Source organism: Lontra canadensis, unplaced genomic scaffold (genome assembly GCF_010015895.1).
Source record: "Lontra canadensis isolate GAN:19392208 unplaced genomic scaffold, GSC_riverotter_1.0 scaffold22, whole genome shotgun sequence".
NCBI classification, from domain to species: Eukaryota; Metazoa; Chordata; class Mammalia; order Carnivora; family Mustelidae; genus Lontra; species Lontra canadensis.
In genome coordinates, this window is record NW_022631016.1 from 1,923,484 (window position 1) to 1,948,900 (window position 25,417).

A 25,417-nucleotide genomic window follows, 5' to 3' on the forward strand; every position below is an offset into this window, starting at 1 on the left:
TAAACAGCCAAGTGTGCCCTTAGTTGTGACGTGGGTGGGATTCTGCACCAGAGCTCTGGTCCAAGCCTTCCAAAGAGGGTCTGGATTGCTGGGCCCTCTCTTGAAGCACCTGCCCAATGCCTGGGGTTTAACCACAGTTCAGCTGCTGTCAGCATCCTTGTCCAGGTGCAGAAGGTCATTCTCATTCCTGAACACAAACCTCCCAGAAACAGAGGCAGCAAGTCACGCTGTGAGAAGCTTCATGTTAGGAACTCCTTTGCTAACATCCTGTGAGTCATGTTCTCCTCTCTTCACATGTAAAGAGGCTAACACAGTGGACAGCAAGTGACTTACCGTGGAGAGAGGGTCTCAGAGCAAGGATGGGACATTGCAGCCCCTCTTGACGGTGTTCCACCTACATGGCAGCAATTACAGGGATAAATCCACTTGTGGTGGACTAGCTAATCAAGGAATAAAGACCCGCCAACATAATGAAGAACTTGGGCATTTCCAAGAAATTGGATTGACTTGTCATAATACAGAGGTTGGCATTTATGCAGTGACTGTTCCAAAAACTTGAAAATGAGCCACAGAGACACACGTGGTGTCACTCAGCACAGAGCATCCTGGGGAGGGGAGGAGGAGGAGGCTGCTATGGTCACTGCTTTGTGTATATGGGGTGGCATTGAGACAACTTCACTAGGAACTTACACATTGACTCAGTCAAAACTGACTGGATCCTGTGAGCAAAATACACACTCTTTAACATGAAATATCTGATTATGTCATTGCAAATAAACTATTTTTTAAGATTTATTTGTTCATTTAAGAGGGAGAGAGAGCAAGCAGGAGGAGGGGCAAAGAGAGAGAGGAAGAGAGAGATAGATGGACTCCCCACTGAGTGGGGATCCTGACATGTGGCTGGATCCCGGGACCTTGAGGTCAGGACCTGAGGCGAATGAAAGAGCTGGATGGTTAACCAATGGAGCCACCCACGTGCCCCACAAACAACTTTAAATCATGTAATGCATTTTAAAAAGCCCAATGTCATATTATACTGGAAATGTGGTTGGTAATGGTGGTCAACGGAGTTTCCAGAGATGTACCTTGTTGAGGATGGAATGCAACTAGGTCCTGTATGATGGTAAGTCTTGAGCATCCTAATTCCAGTGACCTGTAATGAGATCAGAAAACAGAGGATAGGATCATAAGTGCTGTTGTTGGAAAGTTCTGGAGGCTTGGAATACGCTGGGCTGTTGGGATCTGTTCTAGGAATAGGAGACATAGGTGAAGAGAAGAAAATACGAAATCGTTTTCTGCTGACTCATCAAACTGGAAATTTTAATGACACAAGGGGATTATCGTGGATTATTCAGAGGGGCCCAGTCTAGGCCCTAAAGGTGCCATAACAAAGCACAACCTCCTGGGTGACTTTAAGAACAGGAATACTTTCTCTCGTAGCCCTGGAGACCATGAGTCCGAGATCAAGGGGTTCACAGGCTGGATCCTCTGAGGCTCGGAAGGACCTCTTACAGGCTTCTAGCTAGCCATCGTTGGCATTCTGGTGGCTGCTGGCCATCCTTGGCATTCTTTGGCTTGTTGAGGCCCTCCTCCAATCTCTGACTTCATGTTCACGTGGCATTCTGCTTGTGCATCTGTGTCTGTGTCCAAATGCCCTTTTCTTGTAAGGACTCTCATTGTATTGAATCAGAGCCTGCCCTATGACCTCCATCTTAACTCAAACATCTGCAGAAGTCCTATTTTCACATAAGGTCTCATCCATAGGTAATGGGGTTCAAAAACTTTTGTGGAAGATGGGACACACTTCAACCCATTACAAGCCCCTAAAGCAGAGGACTTTCTCTGGCTGGCATCACAGAGCTGTGGTAGAGGGGAGGTGAGAGGGCCAAAGTCCAATGCGGGCCTGATGCACGTTAGTCCTAAAGACAGAGGACGCGGACAAGAAATGCTAGGGAGTGGCAGGTGCTGAGGGTGACTACCTCCTTCATGGTAACTTGCCACAAAGCAAGTTAGTGTCAACCTTCCTTAGTGCAACAAATTAAAAGGTCCACTAGAGGTTAAAGGCTTGGGGAGTGCCGAGGAGTCTGCTGGAACCAGAACTTGAACTTCTGCTCAGCCCCTGTCCTCCCTTGTACTTCCTCCTCGGCCAGAGCCCTAGCAACACGCCTGACCCGGAGTCCTCAGTGGAGTGGCTGTGTTTGATGGATGACCTCTAGGAAAAAAGTGTTGCTGAAGGTTATCATCCTGGGAGATTCTGGAGTTGGTAAGACATCACTCAAGAACCACTATGTGAAAAAGAAATTCAGTAATCGGTACAAAGCTACCACAGGAGCAGACTTTCTGACAAAGGAGGTGATGGTGGATGACAGACTAGTTACGAAGCAGATCTGGGACACAGCAGGCCAGGAGTGGCTCCAGCCCCTCAGTGTGGCCTTCTACAGAGGCGCAGACTGCTGCCTTCTGGAGTTTGATGTTACTGCCCCCAACACCTTCAAAACTCTCCACAGCTAGAGAGATGAATTCTCATCCAGGCCAGTCCCCAGGATCCCGGAAACTTCCCCTTCATTGTGTTGGAAAACAAGACTGACCTTGTAAACAGACAAGTGGCCACAAAGCGGCCACAGGCCTGGTGCTACAGCAAAAACAACCTTCCCTACTTCAAGACCAGTGCCAAGGAGGCTATCAGCGTGGAGCTGGCATTCCAGACAATTGCACGGAATGCACTTACACAGGAAACAGAGGTAGAGCTGTACAGTGAATTCCCCGAGCCCATCAGACTGGACAAGAATGGCCAGGCCAAGGCCTCAGTGGAGAGCTGCAGGTGCTGAAGGGGCCATGAGAGCAGGGCAGAGTCCTCCGGCAAACAGAGAACACACTTAGGCCTTCCAACACAAGCCCCTCTCCTCTTCCAAACAAAACATAAAGTCATCTCTCGAATCCGGATGCCTAAAGAAGCCCCGTCAAGCACACCCTTACACACACACACAGCCCTGACACAAGCCGACAGACCCAGCCCAGGCCTGTGATGCGTCCATCGGGGTCTGCCCACCCACCCCAGCAGCCCTCGTATGGCAGCGGGACAGGCCAGCCGTAGAAATCGTTCTGGTGTGCCTTCAGCATTGGAAGATTATTTTCGTCCACTGGGGAGAGGGAACTGTTTACAGTTAATCTGTGTCTAATCAGTTATCTGATTTTTTAAATGGTCTTGTGGTCTCTTTACCCCCTATCCCACCCCCGCCCCTGTGAAGGCTGCCACCTGGGAAGGCTGGTGCCCCATGCTTCATTACAGGCTCACACCCAGCCTGGTCAGACTGAGTTTTATATGTGTCTGTTAACGCTTGTTACTTTACTGATCAGATTTTCTATAGTACCCGTTTATTATGTAATCCTTCTTAGAAAAGAATCTTATGGTACATTAATATATGCAACCAATTAAAAATGTATAAATTAGTGTTAAAAAAAAAGGTCCACTAGACTTAAGGCCACAGTATGCCACACCAAGTCAGCCTTGTTGTTAATTATGTGGACAGCTACATTTATTGAGCACCTACTGTGTACCAGGAATTAAGCTCAGAGTTTGTTTCACATTATTTGATTTAATCCTTTGAGAACATGGTCCTCCCTCTAAGAGCTACACCACTTCCTCTTTCTGTGCAAATACTGGAACCAGACATAAATCACTCAGCTGTTTATGCTAGGAAATACCTGCTCCAGGAAGATATGACCATTAACCAATTAAAGTAGCTTACTTATCAAGTCTGATCAAGACATTTGCTCTTCAAGACCCTCCCATTGCTGAATGGATCAACCCCAGACTATCAGTTGCTGCCTTCCAGTTCTTTAGTGTCTCAAGAGAGGGTGATGGCAGATAACTCCCTCACTGACAGGTGACGCCATGGCCCCATTTCACAGAGCTGGAAACTGAGGCAAAGAGAAGAAAGTTGCTCACAAAGGCAGAGCCTCCCTTCTCCCCGAACTTGTACATTGGTTTCTGTAACTGGGTTCTTGTTATTCTGAGTCCCTCTCCAATGTGTGGGTTTCAGTGTGGATTCGCATGCCTGGCTCTCTCCTGCAGACCTCAACGGCTGTCCCAGGACTTGAGTCTCCCTCTGAAGCCCGGCAAGACTGGCCAAGGACCACAACCTCTGGGCCTGCAGCCTGCCTGCAAAGCGATTGCCCTGACTCCTCACCACATTTGCTGGGACTGATCCCTTCACCTTGTCCCTGCTCTGGGGTCTGTCTGCACCCAGCTGATAGCCTTTCCCAGCTTGACCAGTCCTGCCCCAGACCAAACCTTGGTCTTGATATTCTTCATCTCAAGTGAATCCGTATTTAAAACACTTGAAAATATTCGCTTTCTGGGTCTCTGAATCAGATTACCCTGTGCCATCAATGACAAGAAAGTTCAAATTGTTTATATATCCTTAAGTAGTTCAGGATGATTTCTGTCCTGTGCTTATTTTGACCAGTGGTTCACTTTTGTGTTGCTGCTAAACAAATCACCACAAAGTCAGCAGCTTTAAATAACATGTTTATTATCTCTCAGTTTCTGGGGATCAGGAGTCAGGGCATGAGTTAGGGGGTCCTCTGCTCAGGGGCCCCCCAGTGCATCACCCAGGATGGGCTCCCATGAGAGGCTCGACTGGGGAAGGTCTGCTTCTGAAGTCCCCAGTCTGTTGGTAAAATTCATTTCCTTGAAGCTATAGGATTGTCCTGACTGTGTTTTCTACAAATATATTTGTCCACTGGGCATTCATTCCTCACAGGGCCAACTATGTTAACTCTATTTTCCTTCTTTCCTTTTGGGGGGCTGGACTTATTTATTTATTTGAGAGAGAGAGCACAAGCAGGAGGGGCCGAGGGAGAGGGAGAACCTCCAGTGTTCTCTGCATTGAACGGGGAGCCTGATGTGGGGCTCAATCCCACGACCTTGTGATCATGACCTGAGCTGAAACTGAGTCAGATTTTCAACTGACTGAGCCACTGTGGCTCCCTGTAACTATATTATCTATATTCTTGGTACTCTGGAGCCCTTCCAGGTCTCGGCAGGGACGGCCTCACCCAGTGCTGATTCCTGGACATAATAACTTGCCCAGGAGCACACCTTTCATTTGCAAACCAACCCATCCCAGGCCAGTAGCCCCAGCTGCCTCCCTACCTGAGTGTCACAAAAGAAGCTAGAGTTTCCCCATCCTAACTCAACCAGGGACAGGTATCCGGCAAAGGAAGACACTGGGTGACAGCACCAAGGCACACCAAAACTGTTCACACTAGCCTAAGCTGTTCATTTCTCGGTTGGGAGACCCCAAGAGAGGCTCTGGCCTGAGCCTGCCTCCTTCCCGCTTCCATCCCTGAGCTCTGTGTGGCCTGTGGGGTATAACAGGGCCTGCCCTCTTCCCTCAGAATCTTCCCTCAGAATAATGGGAGATGTCTTCCAACGGCCTCAGCCTCTCCACATCATCAGCGGGTCATACCTCCGTAAATCAAATCTCAGGTAGAGTTTAGAAAAAGGACTTGCAGCCGCTTGCTTCTTCCAAGACAGCACCAGGGAGACAAAGGCTCCAGAGTGAGCACGTTGGAGTCCCATGCAGAGCGGTGCTGCCCCGAGCGACCCCCCGCCCTGGCTTCTGCGGCTTAGAAGCGAGTCACAGGTCCTGCCCCCACTCGCGGGGAGGGTGCACTCGGCTCGAGGGACCACCTTAATGGTTGCCTGCCCTCACTCAAGTGTTCCCAGAAAGACCACAGGAACTGAGGTGAAGGGAAGGCGTAGTGATGTATACATTTTACCAGCCAGCACTTTCACCTCTTAATGACCGTGGCTCGGTAAATATGAGCTCTGCTATATTGCATAATCCTCGTTTGCTAGAAATCCACGGGAGCTGCGTGAGGGTGCAGGGTGGCGTGCCGAACCGGCTGGCGCACCCCACTCAGTGGGTCTTCACTGTGATCGAGCAGATTAACTGTCTGATTCAGCAGAAAATTCGTGTTGTGTCAACAGGTCATGATGTATATGGCTCAACTGGTGATCTATTTCTTTTTAGTTGGTGTTTGTTTTTCCTATGAATGATTTATCTGTGCTAGAATGAACTGTGTCAACTACTGCACGTGGCAGATTAATTTCAGTGTGTTCTGCAAACAGTTCCTTGGTAATATACCTTATTCCATCTTTATTTGCTCTCACTGGCAACATCATATCCTTTCTTTATTTGAATTAAATAGCTTTTTCAAAGTAGGCTATTCTCCTTGGGGATGGGGAATGCATAACACATGAAAAGGTAGCTTTTGTTTAAAAAAAAACGACAAAACTTTTTTTATTAACTCCTGCGTGAGAGTGCTTAACACATTAAACATTTTCTCCAAATATTCCAAGATATGCTGTCATTTAATTCCATAAAGCTGGAACGTATCTTTTTCTGTAGTTACAATAAAGATACCATATTGGAACACTAACAGAGTTTTATAAAGTATTTAAAAATAACCTCATAACACAGCATGTGGCTTAATGAAGTCTGGGGTGGGTCAGTATGACTATTCACATTTCAGAGAGGCAAATGGGGTTTCCCAGATGGGGGAACAGCCATGGAAAGAGATGCCAGGTGGGCTTGTCCGAGCACTGGTTCTCTTCCATTGGAGAGAAACTCTCTGGCTTGTCTCCCAACGCTAGCATGTGTTTTCCAGATCCTTACTCCAAAATCCACAATCATACTGGGGCTCAATCCAGAACCATCAGTGCATACCAGGGTAGTCCCTGGTCTGGAACCATCACTGTGCACCAGGATAGCATCTGGTCTACAACAATCACTATAGTGGTTGTTGTGTCTGTGATCTCTCAGAGGAGGCTAGTGTCTGGTCTGGAACCATCACTGTACATGAGGACAGTGTCTGGTCTGGAACCATTTCTGTACACCAGGTTAGCGTCTGGTCTGCAATCATCGCTGTACACCAGGTTAGCGTCTGGTCTGCAACCATCACTGTATACCAAGCTAGTGTCTGATCTGGTTGCATTTATGAAACATTAAAGGGGTTTTAAACTGTTTAAAAATAGCCTTGAGTGTAGTCACCTCACTTTACCACTGATAGGCTGACAAATGTAATGTAATGTCACGTAATGTAACATAACATAAGTAACAATAGAATAGTGCTGGACCCAGACTATGACTCTACACAAGACAGTACCTGGTCCAGACCATCACTGTATACAGGGTAATGCCTGGTGTGGAACTCTAGTGATACTAGGCTAGTGTATATGTGTCTGTGTATGTAATTTTGTACTATAATATGCGTACATGAAATGTTCAACTTTAGATGTATCATTTAATCAGTTTTTGTAAATGTATTTCAAGACACAGAACATATCTATCACTCCAGAAAGTCCTTCCCTGCCCCCTCCTGGTCAATGCCCTTCCCCTGGAAATAATCACTACCCAGCATTAACCACCATATGCTAATTTTGCTTAGTCTAGAGAATTTAATGTTGGGGGAGTCGTGGAGCACTGACCTTTCTATGTCCAGGTTCCTTCACTGGGCCACCGGGTCTGACGCCTGTCCGTGCTGTTGCACATATCAATATTGTGTTCTTTTGGATTCTGAACCATCTTCTGTTGTGTGAATACAGCACAGGTGATGTACCCACCCTCCAGGAAATGTTCTTTCTGGCTTCGATTGTCGTGGATACCATAGCATGGATTCTTGCACAAGACTTTTTGTAGATGTAATTTCATTTATCTTAGACCAATCCTTAGAAGTAGAACTGCTGGAGGGATGGCTGGGTGGCTCAGTCAGTTAAGCATCTGACTCCTGGTTTCAGCTCAGGTCAGGATTTCACGGCCATGAGTCCGAACCCCACAGTGGGCTCCCAGCTCAGGAGAAGTCTGCTTAAGATTGTCTCTCCTTCTCCCTCTGTGCTTGTCCTCCACTCCATGCTCCAAAGTGCTTTCTCTCTAAAATAAATAAATAAATCTTAAAGAAAAGAAGTAGAACTGGAATATCCTAGGACAGATCCATGCTTAAAATTTTAAGAAACTACCACAAAGTTTTCTAAAAGATGTTTTAACATTTTATAGTCCTAACACCAATAAATAGGAGTTCTCATTCTTCCCTACATTCTCCAATATTTTGTGTTGCTAAACTTTTTAAGTTTTAGCCTTTCTAGTATATGTATAGTTGTATGTCATGATGGTTTCAATTTGCATTTCCCTTAGAATGACGTTAAACGCTTTTTCATTTGCTATTTTTATATGTTCTTTTCTGAAACTCCCGTTCTGGGCGTCTACGCACCTGTACTGGGTTGTTGGTCTTGTCTTTCTGTTGCGCTCTGGGGCTTCCTCGTACAACTAGACACAGGTCTTTTCTGATTCTATTATTTCCAGTATTCTCCTCCAGTTTATGACGATATTCATGGTAGTATTTTCTGGTGAGAAGATATTTTTAACACTGATGAATTTTCATTTATCAATATTTTACTTTATAATCCAAGCTTGACTTTTTCTTTGTTTGTTTGTTTTGATTTTTAGGGAATCTTTACTTGTGCCAAGATGTAGAAGCAATTTTTCCAGAAGGTCTTTCATTTGCACTTCTCGTTTAGGTGTGACCTGTCTTCAGTTGACCTGGGGCAACATGTAGGACAGGAAACAAGGCTCTTCTTTTACTATGTGGATATTCAGTCATTCCAGCACCATTTGTTGAAGAAATTTTCCTTTTCCATTGAGTTTCTTTGGCACTTTTGTCGAAATAATTTCATGTTATAAGAGAGGACCAATTTCTGGATTTCTTATATTGTTCCAAGGGTTTAGTTTTACTCATTACTTTAATACCACACTATTTTAATTACTATACCTCCACAGCAAATCTTGAATTTGAATAGATTATATCCTTCATTTATGTCTATATGTGTACTATTTTTCTTCCTTCTTCTTTTTAAATTAATTTCAAGTCATCTTGTTAATTTCTAGAAAAAATCTGTTGAAATTTTAATTAGAATTGCTTTGGTATAGATTCGTTGAGACTAAATTAATATCTTAATAATACTGAGCCTCCCAAAAAGCAAACGAACAAAATTGGATCTTCCAACATATGAACATGGTACATCTCTCCTTAACTTACATATTCCTCAATTTCTCTCTTTAGCTTTTTATAATTTCCATTGTAGAACCTTATACTTCTTTTGTTGCTACTACAGTCGATATTTTTTGTATTCTTATAAGTGATATTGCCTTTGCAATTTCATTTTCTAGTTGTCCGTTTCAGGTACATAGACATATAATTTCTTTCTTTTTTTTTAAGATTTTCATTTATTTATTTGACACACAGAGATCACAAGCAGGCAGAACATCAGGCAAGGGCGGGGGGGAGAAGCAGGCTTCCCGCAGAGCAGAGAGCCCAACTTGGGGCTTGATCCCAGGACCCTGAGATCATGACCTGAGCTGAAGGCAGAGGCTTTAACCAACTGAGCCACCCAGGTGCCCCGAGAGATATAATTTCTTAATATTGAATTCTGCAACATTGCTAAATTTGCCTGTTCTAATGATCTTCTTAGAGGTTCCTTAGGCTTTTCTATCTACACAATTATGAATAAATACAGTTTTACATCTTTCCTATCTGGATTCCTTTCTTTACTGTATTAAATAGAGTCTCTGTCTTCACTGTTGAATAGTACTGATGAAAGAAGATCTTCTGGTCTTGTTCCCCATCTCAGGTGGAGAGCACATCAATATTTCACCATAAGTATGGCACGAGCTATAGATCTTCCCATGTGTGCCTTTACCATTACGTATCCCCTCATGATCATTTCATCTGTACAATCTCTCATGACTTCACCTCTCTCATTTCTGCTATTAGTAATTTGTGTTTTCTCTCTTTTTTCTTTTACAATCTTGCTAGAGGTTTGTCAGTTTTATTTATATTTTCAAAGAAATAACTTCTGGCCCTGTTGAGTTTCTCCACTGTGTCACACTGTTGATTCATTTGTGTTTATTTTTATTTCACTGACTTCCACTTTTATTTGTAAAATTGCCTGTCTTCTTATTTAAGGTTTAAGTTACTATTTTTCCTTTTCCTTGCCAATTTAAGATGGAATTAGAAGACATTAATGTCACAGCTTCTTTCATTTGAATATAAGCATCTAAAGCTATCAATATTCCTCTCATGACTGATTTAGCTGCATCTCCCAAATTTTAATGTCTTATAATTTCATTATTAATCAAAATATTTTCAGCTCCTCTTGTAATTTCTTTGATTTGAGGGTTTTTTAAGTTTTTTTTAACTTAATTTTCAAATACTTGGAAATTTTCTAGAAATCTTACTGGTACTGATTTCTTTGTCAGTACTAATCTTGTCAAAGAACATACTTTGTATCATCTCCACCTCTAATAGACTCTATCCAGCCAAATGCCACATGTGGTTTGAGAACAGAGTATAGTCTCAATGAGTAGAAGAATGGGTGCCATGTTCCATAAATGATAGATCAAACTGGTTGATAATTTACCTGTTTAAACTTATGGGAAGTTTAGTGACACAAGCACTGTCATATTCTTTTGCTGAGTGTTACACAAAAAACTAAAGACAAGTTTCATAAAAGAGAAGACATCCTAGTGTGGTGAAGACATCACTTATAAATGGAAATGTGTGGTGAAGAATGAATCCTGGTGGGAGAGACTGAGTCACGGAGTGACGTCCTGTTCTTGGGAGAGAGAGAGCCCGCTCTATGGAAAACGGGTGACCTCGTCTTCCTCCTCAGCCTAATCTAGCGTTTGGTGATCTTTTATCTTAAAAGGTCAAGTAGTAAATGTTTCAGGTTTTGTGGACCAAGAAGAAAAATCAAGGCTATTCTGCAGGTGCTAATATAACATATAAAAATGTAAAAGCCATTCTCACATTGCAGGCTGTGACAAATCAGGCTATTGGCTGGGTTTGGCTCACAGGCCACATTTTGCCAACTCCTGCATCATGTCCTGAGTGCACTCCGCTGAACACCGTGGAGAGTGGCTAGGGCAGATGGCATTGGAATGAGGTCCCCGGTCAAACTGGGTGGGTCTCTGGATGAAACACACTTGGGCAAACCTTGTTACTGCTGAAATTCACAGATGCTTCTGCATACAACGTGCACTGAGAACTTCCATATGAGTCTTGTGAAAGGAGATCCTTCCTGGAAAGGTCTCGCAATAGAACAGGTTCGTTTTTCTACGTCTCCTGAGGGTCTGGAGTGCCTTCAAACACTCTTCAGCGAACACCGGTCCAACCTATTTTTCAAAAGCCAGCTCTCCTTTTCACTCCTGGTATTTTTAAGATGGAAATTTCTCTGACCCACTGTGTTTTACAAGTATTATAAATTCTTCCCTTTCATTTCTAATAATTAAGGAAAGAGATGAAGTTGCCAGAGGGAAAGCTGAATTCACATCATCTTTTTATCTGGACAGATTCAGAACATTGGGCAGAGCTAACTCTTTTGTGTTGTGTCTGTCGCCTCACACTAGAATGTAAACTTCTGGAGGGCAACTTTTTTTTTTTTCCTGTTTCCATTACTGTGATGCCCTTAAAACCCTGAAAAATTTCTAACAGGCAGAGAGTGCTCAATGAATATGCACTTGGTGAACAAATGAAGCCTCCTGACCTTCAAGAAGCTCCAGTAGGATGTGGCATCAGGTTTTTCTGGGAGAAGTATAATAACAACGACCTCAATGGACTAGGTACCCCTGGTATTCGCACAAACCAGGGGGCTTCAGACAACATAAATGAATTCTCTTTTAATTCTGGAGTTTGCATGTTGGGAATCCACGTGTCTGTGGTGTGTCCCTTGGGAGAATGGGGGAGGACCCATTCCTGCTTCTTCTGACTCTGCTGGCTGCAGGTGTCCCTGGTCTTATGGCCGTGTCCTTCTCAGCTCCGTCTTCTCATGGGTTTCCTCCTGGTTGTGTCTGTCTCATCTGCCTCTCTCTTACAAAAACAACTGTGACCCCATTGATGACCCAACCAGATATTCCAGGACAAGCTCCTCATCTCAAAATCCTTACCTGAATCACAGCTTTAGCCATAGAAGGTGATACTCATAGGTTTGGGGATTCAGATGTGGGTTCTCTGGGATTCCCATCATTCAGCCACTATATCAGGTCCTGTGGAAAGTCTGGAACCTTGATTTCCATCTTGGCTTCCATTAGGAACTGATTTTGATGTAGAGACAGGCAGCTCCAAGAGAATCTCACTTCATGCTGCTTGTGACAAAACCATGTGTAACAAAGAAGTCTGCCTCTTCAAAATTACCCATCGGTGATGAAAGACCAGCATGCTTTCATGTTATCAGCTCCAAATTTGTTTTACATCCTTTTAGATGGAGTGTCTTACGCAGCAAAAGGTAAGTTATTACTGAATACATTAGTAAAGAAATAAATAAAGCTGGTTCTGAATTGTTTAAGTTGGTGATGTAAAACATAGAGAAAATGATAAATCCTTGCGAAGCAGGTTATCTAAACATAATGCCAGAGGTCTTGAATGTTTCTATCGGTTCTCACTGTCTGTGTATCACTTGGGGTTCTACATTTTGGAGCAGATTTTAAGGTAAACAGAGACTGAATTCCAAACAGCTTCTGTACTCATGATGACCCTTACTTTATTAGTAATGAGATCTAATGACATCATCTTTTGACAGTCATGATCTTTAACCTGGTTTGATCTAAACCAGACTCCTCAGGAATGATATCATTAAGGTAAATCCCTGAAAAGAGACCCAGCCACTTCAGTATAAACCGTTGAGAGGGATTGAGTTACTGAGAATGACTTCACCCACCCCGCCATTCTTCCTTGGGCGATACAGAGCATATCGAAACTGCAGAGGAGGGCAGCGGATTAGTGATGTTGTTTTTAGTAATAACACTCAAAATCATACCAGAATTCTAATTATGCATATGGGCAAGCTTATTTAAATACGGTTTAAATCCTTTTTCGTTAGACAGATTTTAACTCTGAGAGTCCATACTTCTCTCCGTGTGTGAAAAGAATGGCTGGCATTTATGCAACGGTAATTTTAAATAAACCTCGTGTCTGGCGTGCGGATAAGGCAGAGGTGTCTGCGTGATATGTGCCACCTAGCTGTAGGAACAAGTTGTGAAAATAATCTACAAATAACATTTGCATGAGCCAAGAGCTGTGCATGCAAATGAAGCCTGCCTGTGGGTCCACGTCTCCCCGTCTCCCGCAGCACTGCCCCAAATCCTGGCTGTGACACCTGTCTCCTGCCCTGGGATGGCCTCCTTGCTGGTCTCCTGGCTTCTACCGGCCCCCTTCTAAAAGCATTTTTCTGCGGAACCACAAAGTGCTGACCTTGATGTGTCTAGGCAGAAACAGCACCGTACGCACAGACGACCACACCGGCCTGCCTGACGACACTCATCCATGATTACACATGAATGCTTACACAAGCACAACACTTACCGTCGGAGTCAATAACCAACTCGACAAACTATTTCCAGAAAGAACTAACATGACTTCCTTGATCTGACCTTGTTCATACATGTGATTCTCCAAAGTTACCAGTGAACTCTTCAGAGGCAAAACACAAAAGATCTCAAGTCACTAGAAAAAATACTTAATACTCAGGATAAACGCAGGCTTAGTCATACGATAAAGATACGTTTGAACCCACAGTAGATTTTCATGTCTGTCTTTGCAAAGCTACTGAGAGAATTAACATGCCAACCGGACAAAACCCTAAACCATTCGGCTTAGGCAGAAACGAGCTGATGAGCTCACGGGAGGCCTGGCTTCCAGAGCACGTGGTTATGTTCCCAGGGGTGTTGTCCAGACTCGGGGCTCGGCTTTCCCGCTGCAGTGTGCTCTGCGTCTCCCCTACCTCAGCTCCGGGGTTTTGGAAGATGGTGCAGAATCTCCAACCCCTGGTTTGAAGTCTGGGCAGCAGCAGGAACCCCACCCCAGGAACCTGGGTGAATTTCCCCTCCCATCCACACACTCTGATTGGGTCCTGGCCCATCTCTGAGCCACTGGTCTGTCGGTGCAGCTGGAGCTACCCTGTGGTTGTTCTCTGCAAGAAACTGGCTGGGGAGTGGACCATCCCCAGGGACCCAGATCCAAGCAGGCTGCATCCCAAGGGCATGGGGGGCGCCGTCCACTGCCCTGAGCAGCTGTATCAGACGTGCCACTGAGGAAAGCCTTGCTTGTCCCTGAACTGGAGGGGGGCAACAAGCAGTCGCTCATTGGCTCCAGGCAGAAGCCTGGGGTCTGTGGCCATGTCTACCAGTTCCTGGGGGGCTGAAGGGGTGGCAAGGCACCCAGCTTCTCTTGGCTCAGTTTCCTCCTCTGTGAAATGGGAATCATGACAAGGATGCTTCCTCCAGGAGACGTCATGCCGCTTGGAAATGTGCACATCCCTGACTGCCACTTGTACCCGTAAATTCCGAGCCTCCCTGTGATGCCCCAAGCAGAGCCGGCAGGTAGAGGGAGGTGTGAGGTTTGGTGTGGCTCCTGAACCCCAAGCTTGCCCGTGTCACCATGAGCACCCCCCCAATTAAAGCAGGAGTTCCCAACACTTTAAAACACTGTGCTGGGCGGTAACTTAATAACGTGTGATTTATGGAGCCATCAGAAGGAGCATCAACATCTCCGTCCTGGAAACAAATCACAGTTCAGACATGGGCACAAACACTAATTACTTTTAACAAGTGCAAGCGAAAGGTGAGGGAGGGCAGGGCGGCGTTTGGCCCCTCCGGACAGCGAGCTGGATAAGCAGGGAGCACAACCGCAGGGCGGAGAGCACCGGGGGCCGTCAGCTGCCGCCACCCTTTGAAGTCTCCTGCGCGCGAGGTGACCGACATCCATCTTTAAAGTGTGCTGAGTCCCGAGGGCTGCTTTGGGTTAGTGAAGGAATGTGCACTTATTTGAAACCTGACCCCAGGGCCCCTAAAAAGTTGGGCTTAGGTGGGGCCAGGGGTGACCTTGTGAATTTAGACAGCTGCTAGGCCACCGCTAGGAGCAAATTACCAGGGGCCGCAGGGATTTTCCACACTCACAAAGCAAAGGACTCCTCTTTAAGCTCCGCAGGGTCAGCGGCCTGTGCGAGAGCCGGAGCCTCCAGAAGGCCCGGCCGATCGGGGTCGAGGCTGAGGGGCGTGGCGGGGCGGGCCAGGGGAGCGCAAGCGGGTTCACCTGCGCCCCTGCCCGGCCGCCCCGTCGGAGCGCGGCCTCCCTGCGCCAGGCGCAGGTGCAACACATGCGCCGAGTGGGTGGTTCCGGTGACTCTGCAGGGACCGGAGGGTCGTTCGCTTCCCAGAGCGAGGGCCGGCCTACCCGCCCCCTCGGAGAAGCCCGGCCGCTGTGTGCTGGTGACCCAGGCCGTCCTCACAGTCCGGCCAGGCGCGGCCTCAAGTGGCTTGTGAATAGAATGTTTCCCTTTCTTCAGGCCTACAGAATGAGGAACAAGGGAGACTTTACGAAGATACTTAAAGATTAAACAGTGTAGAAATGGAAGTCAGGTTTCCCCGGGGATCCCCCAGTGAAGAAAATGCACACGGGGAATTCGGATTTATTCCGGAGGTGTTGAAAAAGCTGTGGCCGTGGAGCCGGGACAGAGCTTCTGGGGCCGCAGCCTGTGCCCAGGGAGCCAGGGTACCCCCAGGGGCCTCATCGAGCACTTCCAGTCCGCCCTCCCCACCCAGTACCCGGTGGCTGCAGACAGTGTCCCCTGGGCTGAGGCGCGCACGCCCGCGGATCCGGGGTCAGGTCACGCGGGCACCAGCGGCGTCTGCTCTCCGCATTCTTCGGTTTGGGTCCTGCGACAGTGAGAAGCCCTAAAGACTGTGAAAAGTAGGGGCTGTAGCAAATGACTGTGAAAACAGGTCCCCACCCACCTGTGCACCGTGGCTCCCTAGAGGCTTCCGGGGCCCCCGGGTGAGCAGCTGGGACAACACCCATTCCAGGGCTGAGCCGATCTTTACTGGAACATTCCATTCACTGTTTCCACCCCCAGATGGCTTGTGGGGTAGACAGGGATGGGGCGGGGGGCTGGTGATGTGTCGTATAGGGGGTCGAGCCCCCGTCTCCTTATGGGACCCCAGCACCACCCAGGATACACCTGTGGGTGGACAGAGGGAAGGGGTCTTGCTCCGCCCGTGCATCTCGCCACCCCAGAGGCACACACGACCTGACTTTGTCACTGGGTCTCGCCAGCACCTGCTCCAAGCTCCAAGCTGGGAGCCGATGGAACATCCCCTCCGCGTCCGGCCGGCCCCTGCGGCACAGCGTCGCTCTTGTTCTTCCAAATCGGGGTTTGCAGTGTGGGTGGCCGGTCTGTCTGTCCCTTCTCTTGTGGACGGTCCCTTGAATCAGTTCTTCTCCCAGAGTGTTTGTGCTTGTGTCTGCTGTCGGGCCCACCTTCTGTCGTTTCGGGCACATGCACTGTGTGGTGCAGACTCCTGGCAACATGGGGAAGTGCAAGTGGCAAGCTTGGTCCACAGGCGAGTCAAAGAGAATGACCCAAATGCCGCACGTTGTGTCGCAGGAGGGGCCTGTGGCCCGTGTCGCCCGCTTTCTGCTGATAGATGAGAGCTGAGCCTCCAGCCGCGATGGTGCGGAGTGATGGGCGCTGTGACCCTGGGTGCAGACGGAAACACGGAGGGCTGGGAGCTCTGGGCGCGTTCCCGCCTACCTCGTCATCTGTGTCTTCCTTCAGTCAGTTCACGTTTTCAGGTCTTCCACGGAAAAATTGAAAAGAAATTGGAGGTCAAGCTCGCTTCCTTGAATTACGCTCCAGGCTTCCCCGTGAGTGTGGGCACAATGGGCACCGTGGGGTTTCTGGGACCCATGCGTCCTGGGTCATGGGAGGGGAGAGCTCCCCTCACAGAGCACCCGGTGTCTGTGGGAGCACTTCGGGGGACCATTTGGGAGGTGCGGGCTGATGCGTCTCCTGGGGTCGCCACTGAGGGACCCGCTTTGGCTGTTTGTGAGAAGAGCCATTTCCTCAACCACAAAGTAGTTTGAATCACGAAAGCTGGTCTTCCCTGACTCGGTCTCTTAGCTGGTTATGCAAGAAATGCATTTCACCTTCCTGAGGAAAACTCTCGAACAAGGGCCAGGTTGGCTCTGGAGAACCTGACAGAGACACGCGATACCTCCGACGGCTGGGCACTGGAAGACGGGCTGAGTGTGTCTGTGTCCCTCCCCCAAGCCACTCAGAGCCTCCTTGCGGCTCAGTACGGCTGCCAAGGGGGACGCAGGACAGGGCGGCAGGATCGCCATCGCGCGGACGTCAAGTGACAGCGTCTGAAGGCTGTTTGACGGAGCCTTGAAATCCAGCCCGAGCGGTCCCTCGGCCGTCCTAGACAAAGGGCTGGAAAAGCCGCTTCCAAGCGTCTGCAGACGGTGTCTCTTCCCTGCCACTGTGGAGCTCTCCCACGTCGCGTGAACCTCAGCCTGTGCTGGGCCCGCGCGGAGAAGCAAGAGCGGCCCGTCATGCAGGACAGTGCGTGCGCGTGACGGGCACGCGTGTGGGGTCCTGCTCCTCACCCCAGCCCGACACGCGGGCCCCCATTGGAAGACATTTCCACTCCAGAGCTGGGAGGCGATGCTGAGCGATGGCCCCTCCTCTCCGGCCCCGCCTCCCGTCAGGGTGCTCCAAGCGGAGAGAACCACCAGCCCTGAAGAACGTCCCTGAAGCAGCAGAGCAAACAGCTGACATCAGACAGGAGTCCTTATCCCGCAGGGCCGGTGTCCGGCAGGGAATTGGGAAATAGATTCTCCCCAATGTCAGCCACACCTGTCTCCCCCCACCCCCACCCCGCCCAGAGCGAGCCCCGTGCCTGCTGGAGGTGACAGGGCACCCTGGGCCCCTCTTGGCGCCATCCAGTGGGTGTCCTGAGAATGACACAGGCCTTTAGGTTGCGGACAACTCCACATGTGATGTTTGGGGGGAAAAGAAAAGGGTTTTGTATTTCTCCGGCACGCACATGCCCAAATTTTTCTCTCCAGCAGAAGGAAAACGCAGGGACACAGAACCTTGGCCCACGTCCTGCAGAGCAAAACACCCAGCAGAACCGGGGTGGCCAGTGCCTTTCTCAGTGGCCTCCAAGCTGCGTCCGTGGGCAGCCGGACACAGCCTGTTGGGTCCTGTTGGCTGCTGGTGGGTGGGGCTGGGGAGGGAGCCGTGCCGTCTCTTCTTAAGGAGGGTCAGAGCCATAGAGGAGACGCTGGGAGAAATCCCAATCCAGGACTCCGAGGAAGGATGCCACCACTTCCCTGAGACGTTGTCTTCTGAGATGGGACTGGCCGCCGGAGGGAACACGGCCCTGCTCACTCTGGTTGACAGTGGGTGGTTCCCGGCAAAGCTGAACACACTCCAGCCATACCAGCCGGACATTGTGCACCTCGGTGTGGACCCGAGTTAGTTGATGGGGGCGATGGGGGCGATGGGGGCGATGGGGGTGATGGGGGCGATGGGTAAATACACTGGGGTCCGTCCTGACAATGGGGTACTTTTCAGCACTAAAAAGAAACAAGCTTTCTGGCCTTGGAAAGACGCGGGGTAAACTAAATGCACGTTAAAGGTGGAAAGAAGCCAGTCTAAAGTCTGTGTCCCCTAGGGTCCCAGCTTTGATGACACGTGTCAGCTTGGCTGAAACACCAGACACCCGGACATAGGACCAAGCATTATACTGGATGTGTCCACAAAGGTGTTTCTGGGATGAGTTTAACATTTGAATCAGGAAACTAAAGAAAGCAAATTGGCCACCCCATGCAGGTGGGCCCCATCTAATTAGTTGAAGGCCTGAATGGAGCGGAAGCATCCAGTAAGAGGGAATTCCTCCTGCCTGACCACCGTGGCCTGGGGCTTTGGTGTTTTCAAGTCCCTGGACTCAAACAGAAACATCCCCTGCACCTGGGCTTGGGCCTGCTGTCATCTGGACACAACTATTCCGTTGGCACTCTGGGGTGTCCCACAACTGATGGTACAGCTTCAGACTCATCAGTCCCCATAATGGCACGAACCAGTTCCTGAAAATAAACCTTCGCTACATGTATACGTTCCACTGACCCTCCTTCTCCAGAGGGCCCTGATTCCTGCAGCCAGTGTGTGACATTCTGGAAGAGGCAGAGGGCCAGAGAGTGTGGGAGCCTGGGGGTCGCAGGAGCTAGGGGGAAGGGAAGGTGCATGGGGACATCACAGAGGACCCGTGGGGCAGCCGTCACATGCACAGCCCCAAGAGTGACCTGAAGAAAGCTGCGGGCTCTGGGTGACAGTGATAAATCTTTGTAGCTTCACTGCTTTTAATAAAGACTTTTCAGTGGACAGGGGTGTTGACAAGGGGGAGAAGGTGCATTTGTGGGGTTGGGTGTGGAAATCTGTACTTTCCGCTCAGTTTTTACTGTGAACATAAAACTGCTGTAAATATCATTTTGATTTTTTTGCAGTTTCTATGTTTTGTTTTGTTTTGTATTTTATGCTGCTCCTTCCAGCCCTGGGATCACGGGCGTCCTGTGGAGTTGGTCCCAGGGCACCTGGGAGGAAGGGAACAGGCCAGCCCTGGTCTCCAGGCTCACACCTCTGACACTTTTCACATCATGGTGGAGACAATCAAATTCCTTAACGTTGCTTAAGAGAAGCTGGAGTGCCTCGGACCTCCCGCTAGAGCTTTGAAATCCGGAGAAAGTCTGGAATTCATTTTTCCATTAATCTAGATCCAGGGATCTCCTTCGTCACCCCACGCTCCCTCCTGTCTGCGAGCAGCCATAGAGAGTCCGGCTGAAATTTCAGAAACGTGTCCCAATATTTCATTAAGATGCATTTGGTTTGTTCTCTTCCTAGAAGTTGAGACCTCAAGCTTTGCACTTACATTTGCCTTGGCCTCCAGAGTTCCCAGATGGTCCATCGTCCCTGCCAGCTTGCGGGAGCGCCCTTGTGCCGTGGGGCATGGCGGGGGATCCTGGCGTTCCTCCACTGGGCATGGAGCGGAGGCCCGACGCCGTGAGCAGGTGCACTGACACAGCTTTTTCGCTCTGACTTACGTGCAAACAGTGGCGCTCAGACCAGACCCGACCACGTGTGTTTCCTGGCCCCCCGCTTTCTCTATCAGGGTGCAAAAGGTGCCAGGACAAGCACTGATTTTCAGCTTCTCATAGGCTGGGCTAAATAACGTCTGTTAGTGACAGGCTCTTGCGCACCATGCTGAGAACCCGAGGAGACCCCTGGACTCCGCGGCGGGACGGAGGCGAGGGGAGCCTCCGCGGCCCCCGGCACACACTCACCTGCCCGGTCCCGCTGAGCTCTTCCCTCGTTCACAGCTCTGGGTGGGCCAGCGCACTGTGTATGGAAGTACACGCGCTCGCTGCCGCTTTCAGATTTGCACAGGGAGTGCTGACGGCAGACCGTGCAGTGTCCCCTCCACCCCCTGGGGCTGCGGTGGCCAGGCGCCTGGGTGGGAGCAGGGTCCGCGGTGTAGCTGTACCAGCAGTGCACACCCGTGGCTCCTCACCCCAGGCCCAGGCCCCAGTGCTGACCCCGGGGGGCCCTTTCAGCTTCCCGGGGACCGGCCCTGAATTCGTCCAACTGCAGGGCTGAGTGCCGGTGGCATTACTTCACGGGCTGACATTTCTCGCGTCCTAGTAAATACCTCCGTGGCTTGACTGGTGGGTCAGGTAGGCCCCTCCTCCCCGGCTTGCAAGCAGTTCACAGGTTGGCAGAAGGGGCCCACACCCTGGTTCTACCGTTGCTCGGGCCCTGAGGCCGCTCACCCTGTCCCGCCTAAAGAGGAAGGGGGTCTTCAGAGCTTAAGCAGACGCCAGGGAGCCTCCTCCCAAGGCCACACCCCTGCCCTCTGACCTTTAAGCCAGGAGGATGTCTGTAACCATGTCCTTGTGGTCCCTTGTCACAAGCCAGTGCACATTTGCTAAAAGGATCAAAATAACGTTTGAGAAATGTGGCTGCGAGTTCAGCACGGAGAGTGCGGGATGACCGTGGGGCGTGGTCCGCAGCCACACGCAGGCATGCAGGGACCCCGCGGCATGGAGCTGCTGCCACCTTGGACCCCAGGGGACAAGGCTCTGCGGAGCTGCAGCTGGGCCAGGCTCACCGCTCATGGAGAGCCGCTGGACGGGAAACCCACACCCTGGCCACTGTGGGGACGCTAGGTGGGGACGGGAGGGGCTGACATCAAGTAACAGCAAACACGGTCTTCCTTGAGGTCGGGGACCCACATCCCACATCTCTAGCTCAGTGACCCGTGTAACTTGACAAACTCAGAGTCTGTCTTGTGTGGAGGTCAGGCTCTCCAAAACGCAGTGGGGAGAGCCCCGCCAGTGTGAAATCCACACCCTGTTTTGGAATCAACCTGTCCGGTCGCATTCCGCAGCTCAGGGCACTTCCTGCAGCCGGAAATGCCGGACGCCGCACTCAGCCTTGTCGCGTCTTCACAAGAGTCGTGGGTCATTTCAGCCTTTCACGTTCGACATTGGATCTTTTCAAAATAACTGTTGAAAGTGCTTATGATATCCGTCCAGATTCCCCACAGATCCCGTGGGAGTAGGAAGCCCTCTCTGGGCCTGGGTTTTCTCCCCACCTTGCGGCCCCCCGCACCGTGCACGCCCTCGTGCACTTCCCTGCCCTCACGCCACGCTGCAGCTGACCCCGCACATTTGTCTCAGTACTTCCCTGTCCAGCCCAGCTAGCCTCCGGCAGAGGGAGAGCGTGGCCTCCGCCCTCCACCGCCCCGCACCCCTCCCGCAGAGGCACCCTGGGCCTGCGGCCGCATGCTCTGGCCAAGGACGGGAGGTCCTGCTGGGATGGGACTGAGTCTCTGCTTTGATGACTTCTCTTTGAGCAGCGTGGTGTTGGAGGCGAGTGGAGAGCCGTGCACGGCCCCGCTTGGCATCCGAGCGGCTCTGTGTCCTGCAAAGACGTTTGCAGCAGCGTTACTGTTCTGCTACCCAAGGGTCCTGTACTAAAACCCAGCTTTAGGAAATAAGGAAAGCTTGAGTAGAGTTCGAACAGATTACAACTAAGCTCAGGCTGTCTGTAGGGCAGCAGCGGAGAAGCTTGCCGGACGGCTTTGACAGCATTTCTTGCCGTGGGGAGCTCAGTCCCTAGGATGTGGGCCGCTGACAAACACGGGGGCGGCGTGTGCAGCACGCACGTGGCTGCTGGACGGCTGGTCCGGGACCCGCCCTTCCATCCGCACCGTGCTTCCTCAGCTCTGAGTTTCTGGTGGCTGTGCGGCCAAGCTCCTCTCCTCCGTGGGGAACCGTGGGATTTCAACACAGGAAACGGGAACCACTAGGCCGGACACAGGTGCCAGCTCAAGGGCCGACACCAGTGGGCGCGAGAGCGAGGAGCTTTCAAACAGGAGGATTTCAACGCAAAGGACAGAAATATGGTCCCTGGAAGACTGCCCTGCGGAGAGCCGCGCGGGGGCTCGCCGGCTCCCGTGGCCGCTGCTGGGGGTCCTCCCACACGGAGAACCGCGGGGCGGCCGGAAGTGCCGCGTCTTGCATTCCGACTTGTTCATGTGAAAACAGGCATCCTGTGTGGAGCCGACAGTCTGGGGAGTGCCAGCCAACCCTCGCTGACCTAACGGCGGCGGTGGCGAGGGCGACGGCAGCCCCGGCTTCTGTTCCTTGTGCCGGAGCAGGGAGACACAGCTGTCCCGTGCCCTCCAGCAGTTTGTTCTCTTGGATGTCCCCAAGGGGACTCTGATGTGAGGACGTCGCGTTGGAGTGGCTCCTGGAAGCCGGAACAGGCACGTCCCAAGAGATTGGCCAGTTCCTGGGATGCTGAGTCACCTCTCCCGGCCTCGGGGGTGCACCCTTCCCGTGCTGCAGGGGAGGAAGCATCAGGGTGAAGGGAGCTGGGTCGGCCCTCGGTCGCATTGTCCCGCTTACATTCCGGCAACACTTGTTCACTGGCCTCCCACGGAATGATGACCACATGTTCACCATTTGTCCTAAAGAACACAGGATGGGGCAGAGAAGAAAGGGGGGCACTCAGTGCGAGGGTGCCCAGTGCTGTGGGCATGAAGGAAGGGCCACCTCGCTGTGCTCAGAAAAGCCTAGTGACATGGGGGGCCACAGCTGGAGGAGGAGGAGACCGATGGGGAACGTTCTAGGCCAAGAGAAGGCAGCAGAGCAGGTTCACCAGAAGTGGGTAATGCACTGAAAACCGTGTAAGTAACATCGCCAATTATATTTCTGTCCAGAAAAAGTCAGCTGTGGAGCTGGTCTGTGGTTCTTGACCTGGGGAGTAAGGCTAGAAGATGCCCTCCGGAGGAACGGCCACCTCGAGCATTGGGGGTCGCTGTGGACTGAAGGCCCTGGCAAGGGGCTGGTTGCTCCCAAGTTCAGAGAGTGAGCAGAGAGCAGAAGACTTTGCTCTAAGGAGCATCGGGATGGACGAGGTGGAGCCAAGACCAACAGCTCGGTCAGACGCGGAGGAGAGGGTCCTGAGGTAATTGGGACCCCTGAGCCACCCAGAAGTTAGCCCCACAGGAAAACAAGGCCAATAAAGACAGCAAAATAATGGTGAAATGACTCAGCGTTCTGCTTCCTGGTATGTTTATTAGTATTCTTTCACGTTAGTTTAGGGCTTTCAAGTTCATAAAACACTTTCGTGTAAATTCTCTCATTTAAATATTGAAATATTTCAATAACCCTAGGAGATACACTGAGAAAGCGTTTTTTCCAGGTTTTAACAACCAGCAAACTGAGACATGGAGAGTTGAATGGAAGGGGCTTCCCGTTGACGGTCTGGCTACAGGAGCAGCTGTGGTCCTGTTTCTGAGCTCTGAGGGGGGCGTGCAAGACAGGGCAGAGAGGGGCCCAGCCTGCACACACTGGCTGCGGGGACCCAGGACCAGGAGAGCCAACACACTCACAGGCGCCAGGTCACAGAGAGTCGGTGCCAGGAGCCGTAAGCAGAGGGCAGCAAGTCCAGCCACCTGCCAGCGAGAGGGAAAGACCTTACAAGAGCCCGAGTGTAAGCGGAGACTTAGCAGGAGGCCGCGTGAGCCCCTGCCAGGGAGAGCCAGTGGGGGAGGGGTCCCAGCGCAGCGAAGTTGGGCAGATGCGCATGTGGGATGGTCACGTCCTCGGGAAGGTGGAGACAGGTGCCCACAGTCACACGGTTGGCAAAAATCTGTGGTCGCTTAGACTGATGGCTCCCCAGTGCCTGCCTCGGGGTGCTGGTGGTACCTCGGTCCATCTGTCCGTCCACCCATCCATCCCTCCCTCTATCTCTATATTTATGTATTCACCTCCAACCCTTTTCTGTCTGCCCCGTACTCTCTACTTCAGTTTTTGAAACTTAAACTTCCGACGTCAAATGCTGATGCTCTGTGTGGAGCAACAGGAACCGTCAAATGTCATCGAGAGTGTAAAATGGTTCAACCATTTGGGAAACCTCTTTTTTTTTTTTTTTAATTTAAACCTGTATCTATTAATGACCCCAAAATTCCACTCCAAGGCATTTAACACGGAAACGTGAGAACAGTTACGTGCGCAGTGACGTGCATAGGAGTGTTGCTGGAAGTCTTACCGTCCCGCCGCGTGAGCAGGTAACACCCCAGGGCCCGTCACGGGGGAAGGCTGGACCCCGGTGGCTCGTGCATACAGGGACACTGCTTGACAGCAGCCACAGAGGTGGAGACACACGGAGTCTCCCCTGGAGGACCAGAACCAGTGTCCGGTGTGGACGTGGGCTCGCCCTGGCAGAGAGCCGGCGGCAGCGCAGGAGCGGCGCTGGCAGGAGGAGGGACAGGGGAGTCCCTGGGCTGCAGGGACGGGGCAGCAGCCCTGTCCACACGGCTCCAGAGGGACGCCTGGGACTGTGTGCTCCCGAGCACGTACATTGCCCCTCCGTGCACGAGAAGCTGGGCGTGAGGACGGCTCCGGTTGTTCTGTCCTCGGAGTAAACACCCACAGCGTGACTCCAGGTGCGAGCGCTCCAGAAAGCGCCAGCCCCGAGACAGGTAGGAGGCGGGGACAGATCGGCCGGGTGAGGCCTTCCGCAACCCGTGATTATCCGGTCTGCATTTTTGGCAGAAGTCCAGCTTCTCCTCTTTTGTGCCTTCTCAGTGTCACTGAAGTTGCCCAAAACATCATCTGCAGAAATGAGCCGAGTGTTTGGCGCGAGCTCGAAGTCAGCATTACGGTTTTCCTGCAGACGCTGTTTCTGTTTTTCCCAACTGATGGAGGTCACTGTGCGTTTGCTGCTGACGAGGTAGGAGTTCCGGGTCACTCGCTGGGCAGGACGTGTGAGGGCAGAGCAAGGGGAGTGGGTGTCCTGGGAAGCAGAGCCCCTGCTCTCCGTACGGCCACAGCTGCGCAAGCCTGGGAAGGGGTCCGTCAGCGCAGTGGGGGTGGGGAAGGCGCAGAGCTACAGGAGTTCAGTGACCTTACCCCCAGATAGGTGCCATGTATTAAAGGAAATGGAAAT

General features: G+C 50.7%; 1 protein-coding gene across 1 annotated transcript; it reads left to right on the forward strand.

Moving 5' to 3' along the window:
- The first annotated feature begins 2,201 nt into the window (after positions 1–2,201).
- On the forward strand, positions 2,202–2,828 carry LOC116870293 (ras-related protein Rab-7a-like). The gene is given in 2 exon segments (XM_032861936.1): positions 2,202–2,521; positions 2,524–2,828. Coding segments are annotated over 2 exon segments (621 nt in total). The 5' UTR covers positions 2,202–2,205.
- Positions 2,829–25,417: the final 22,589 nt, after the last annotated feature.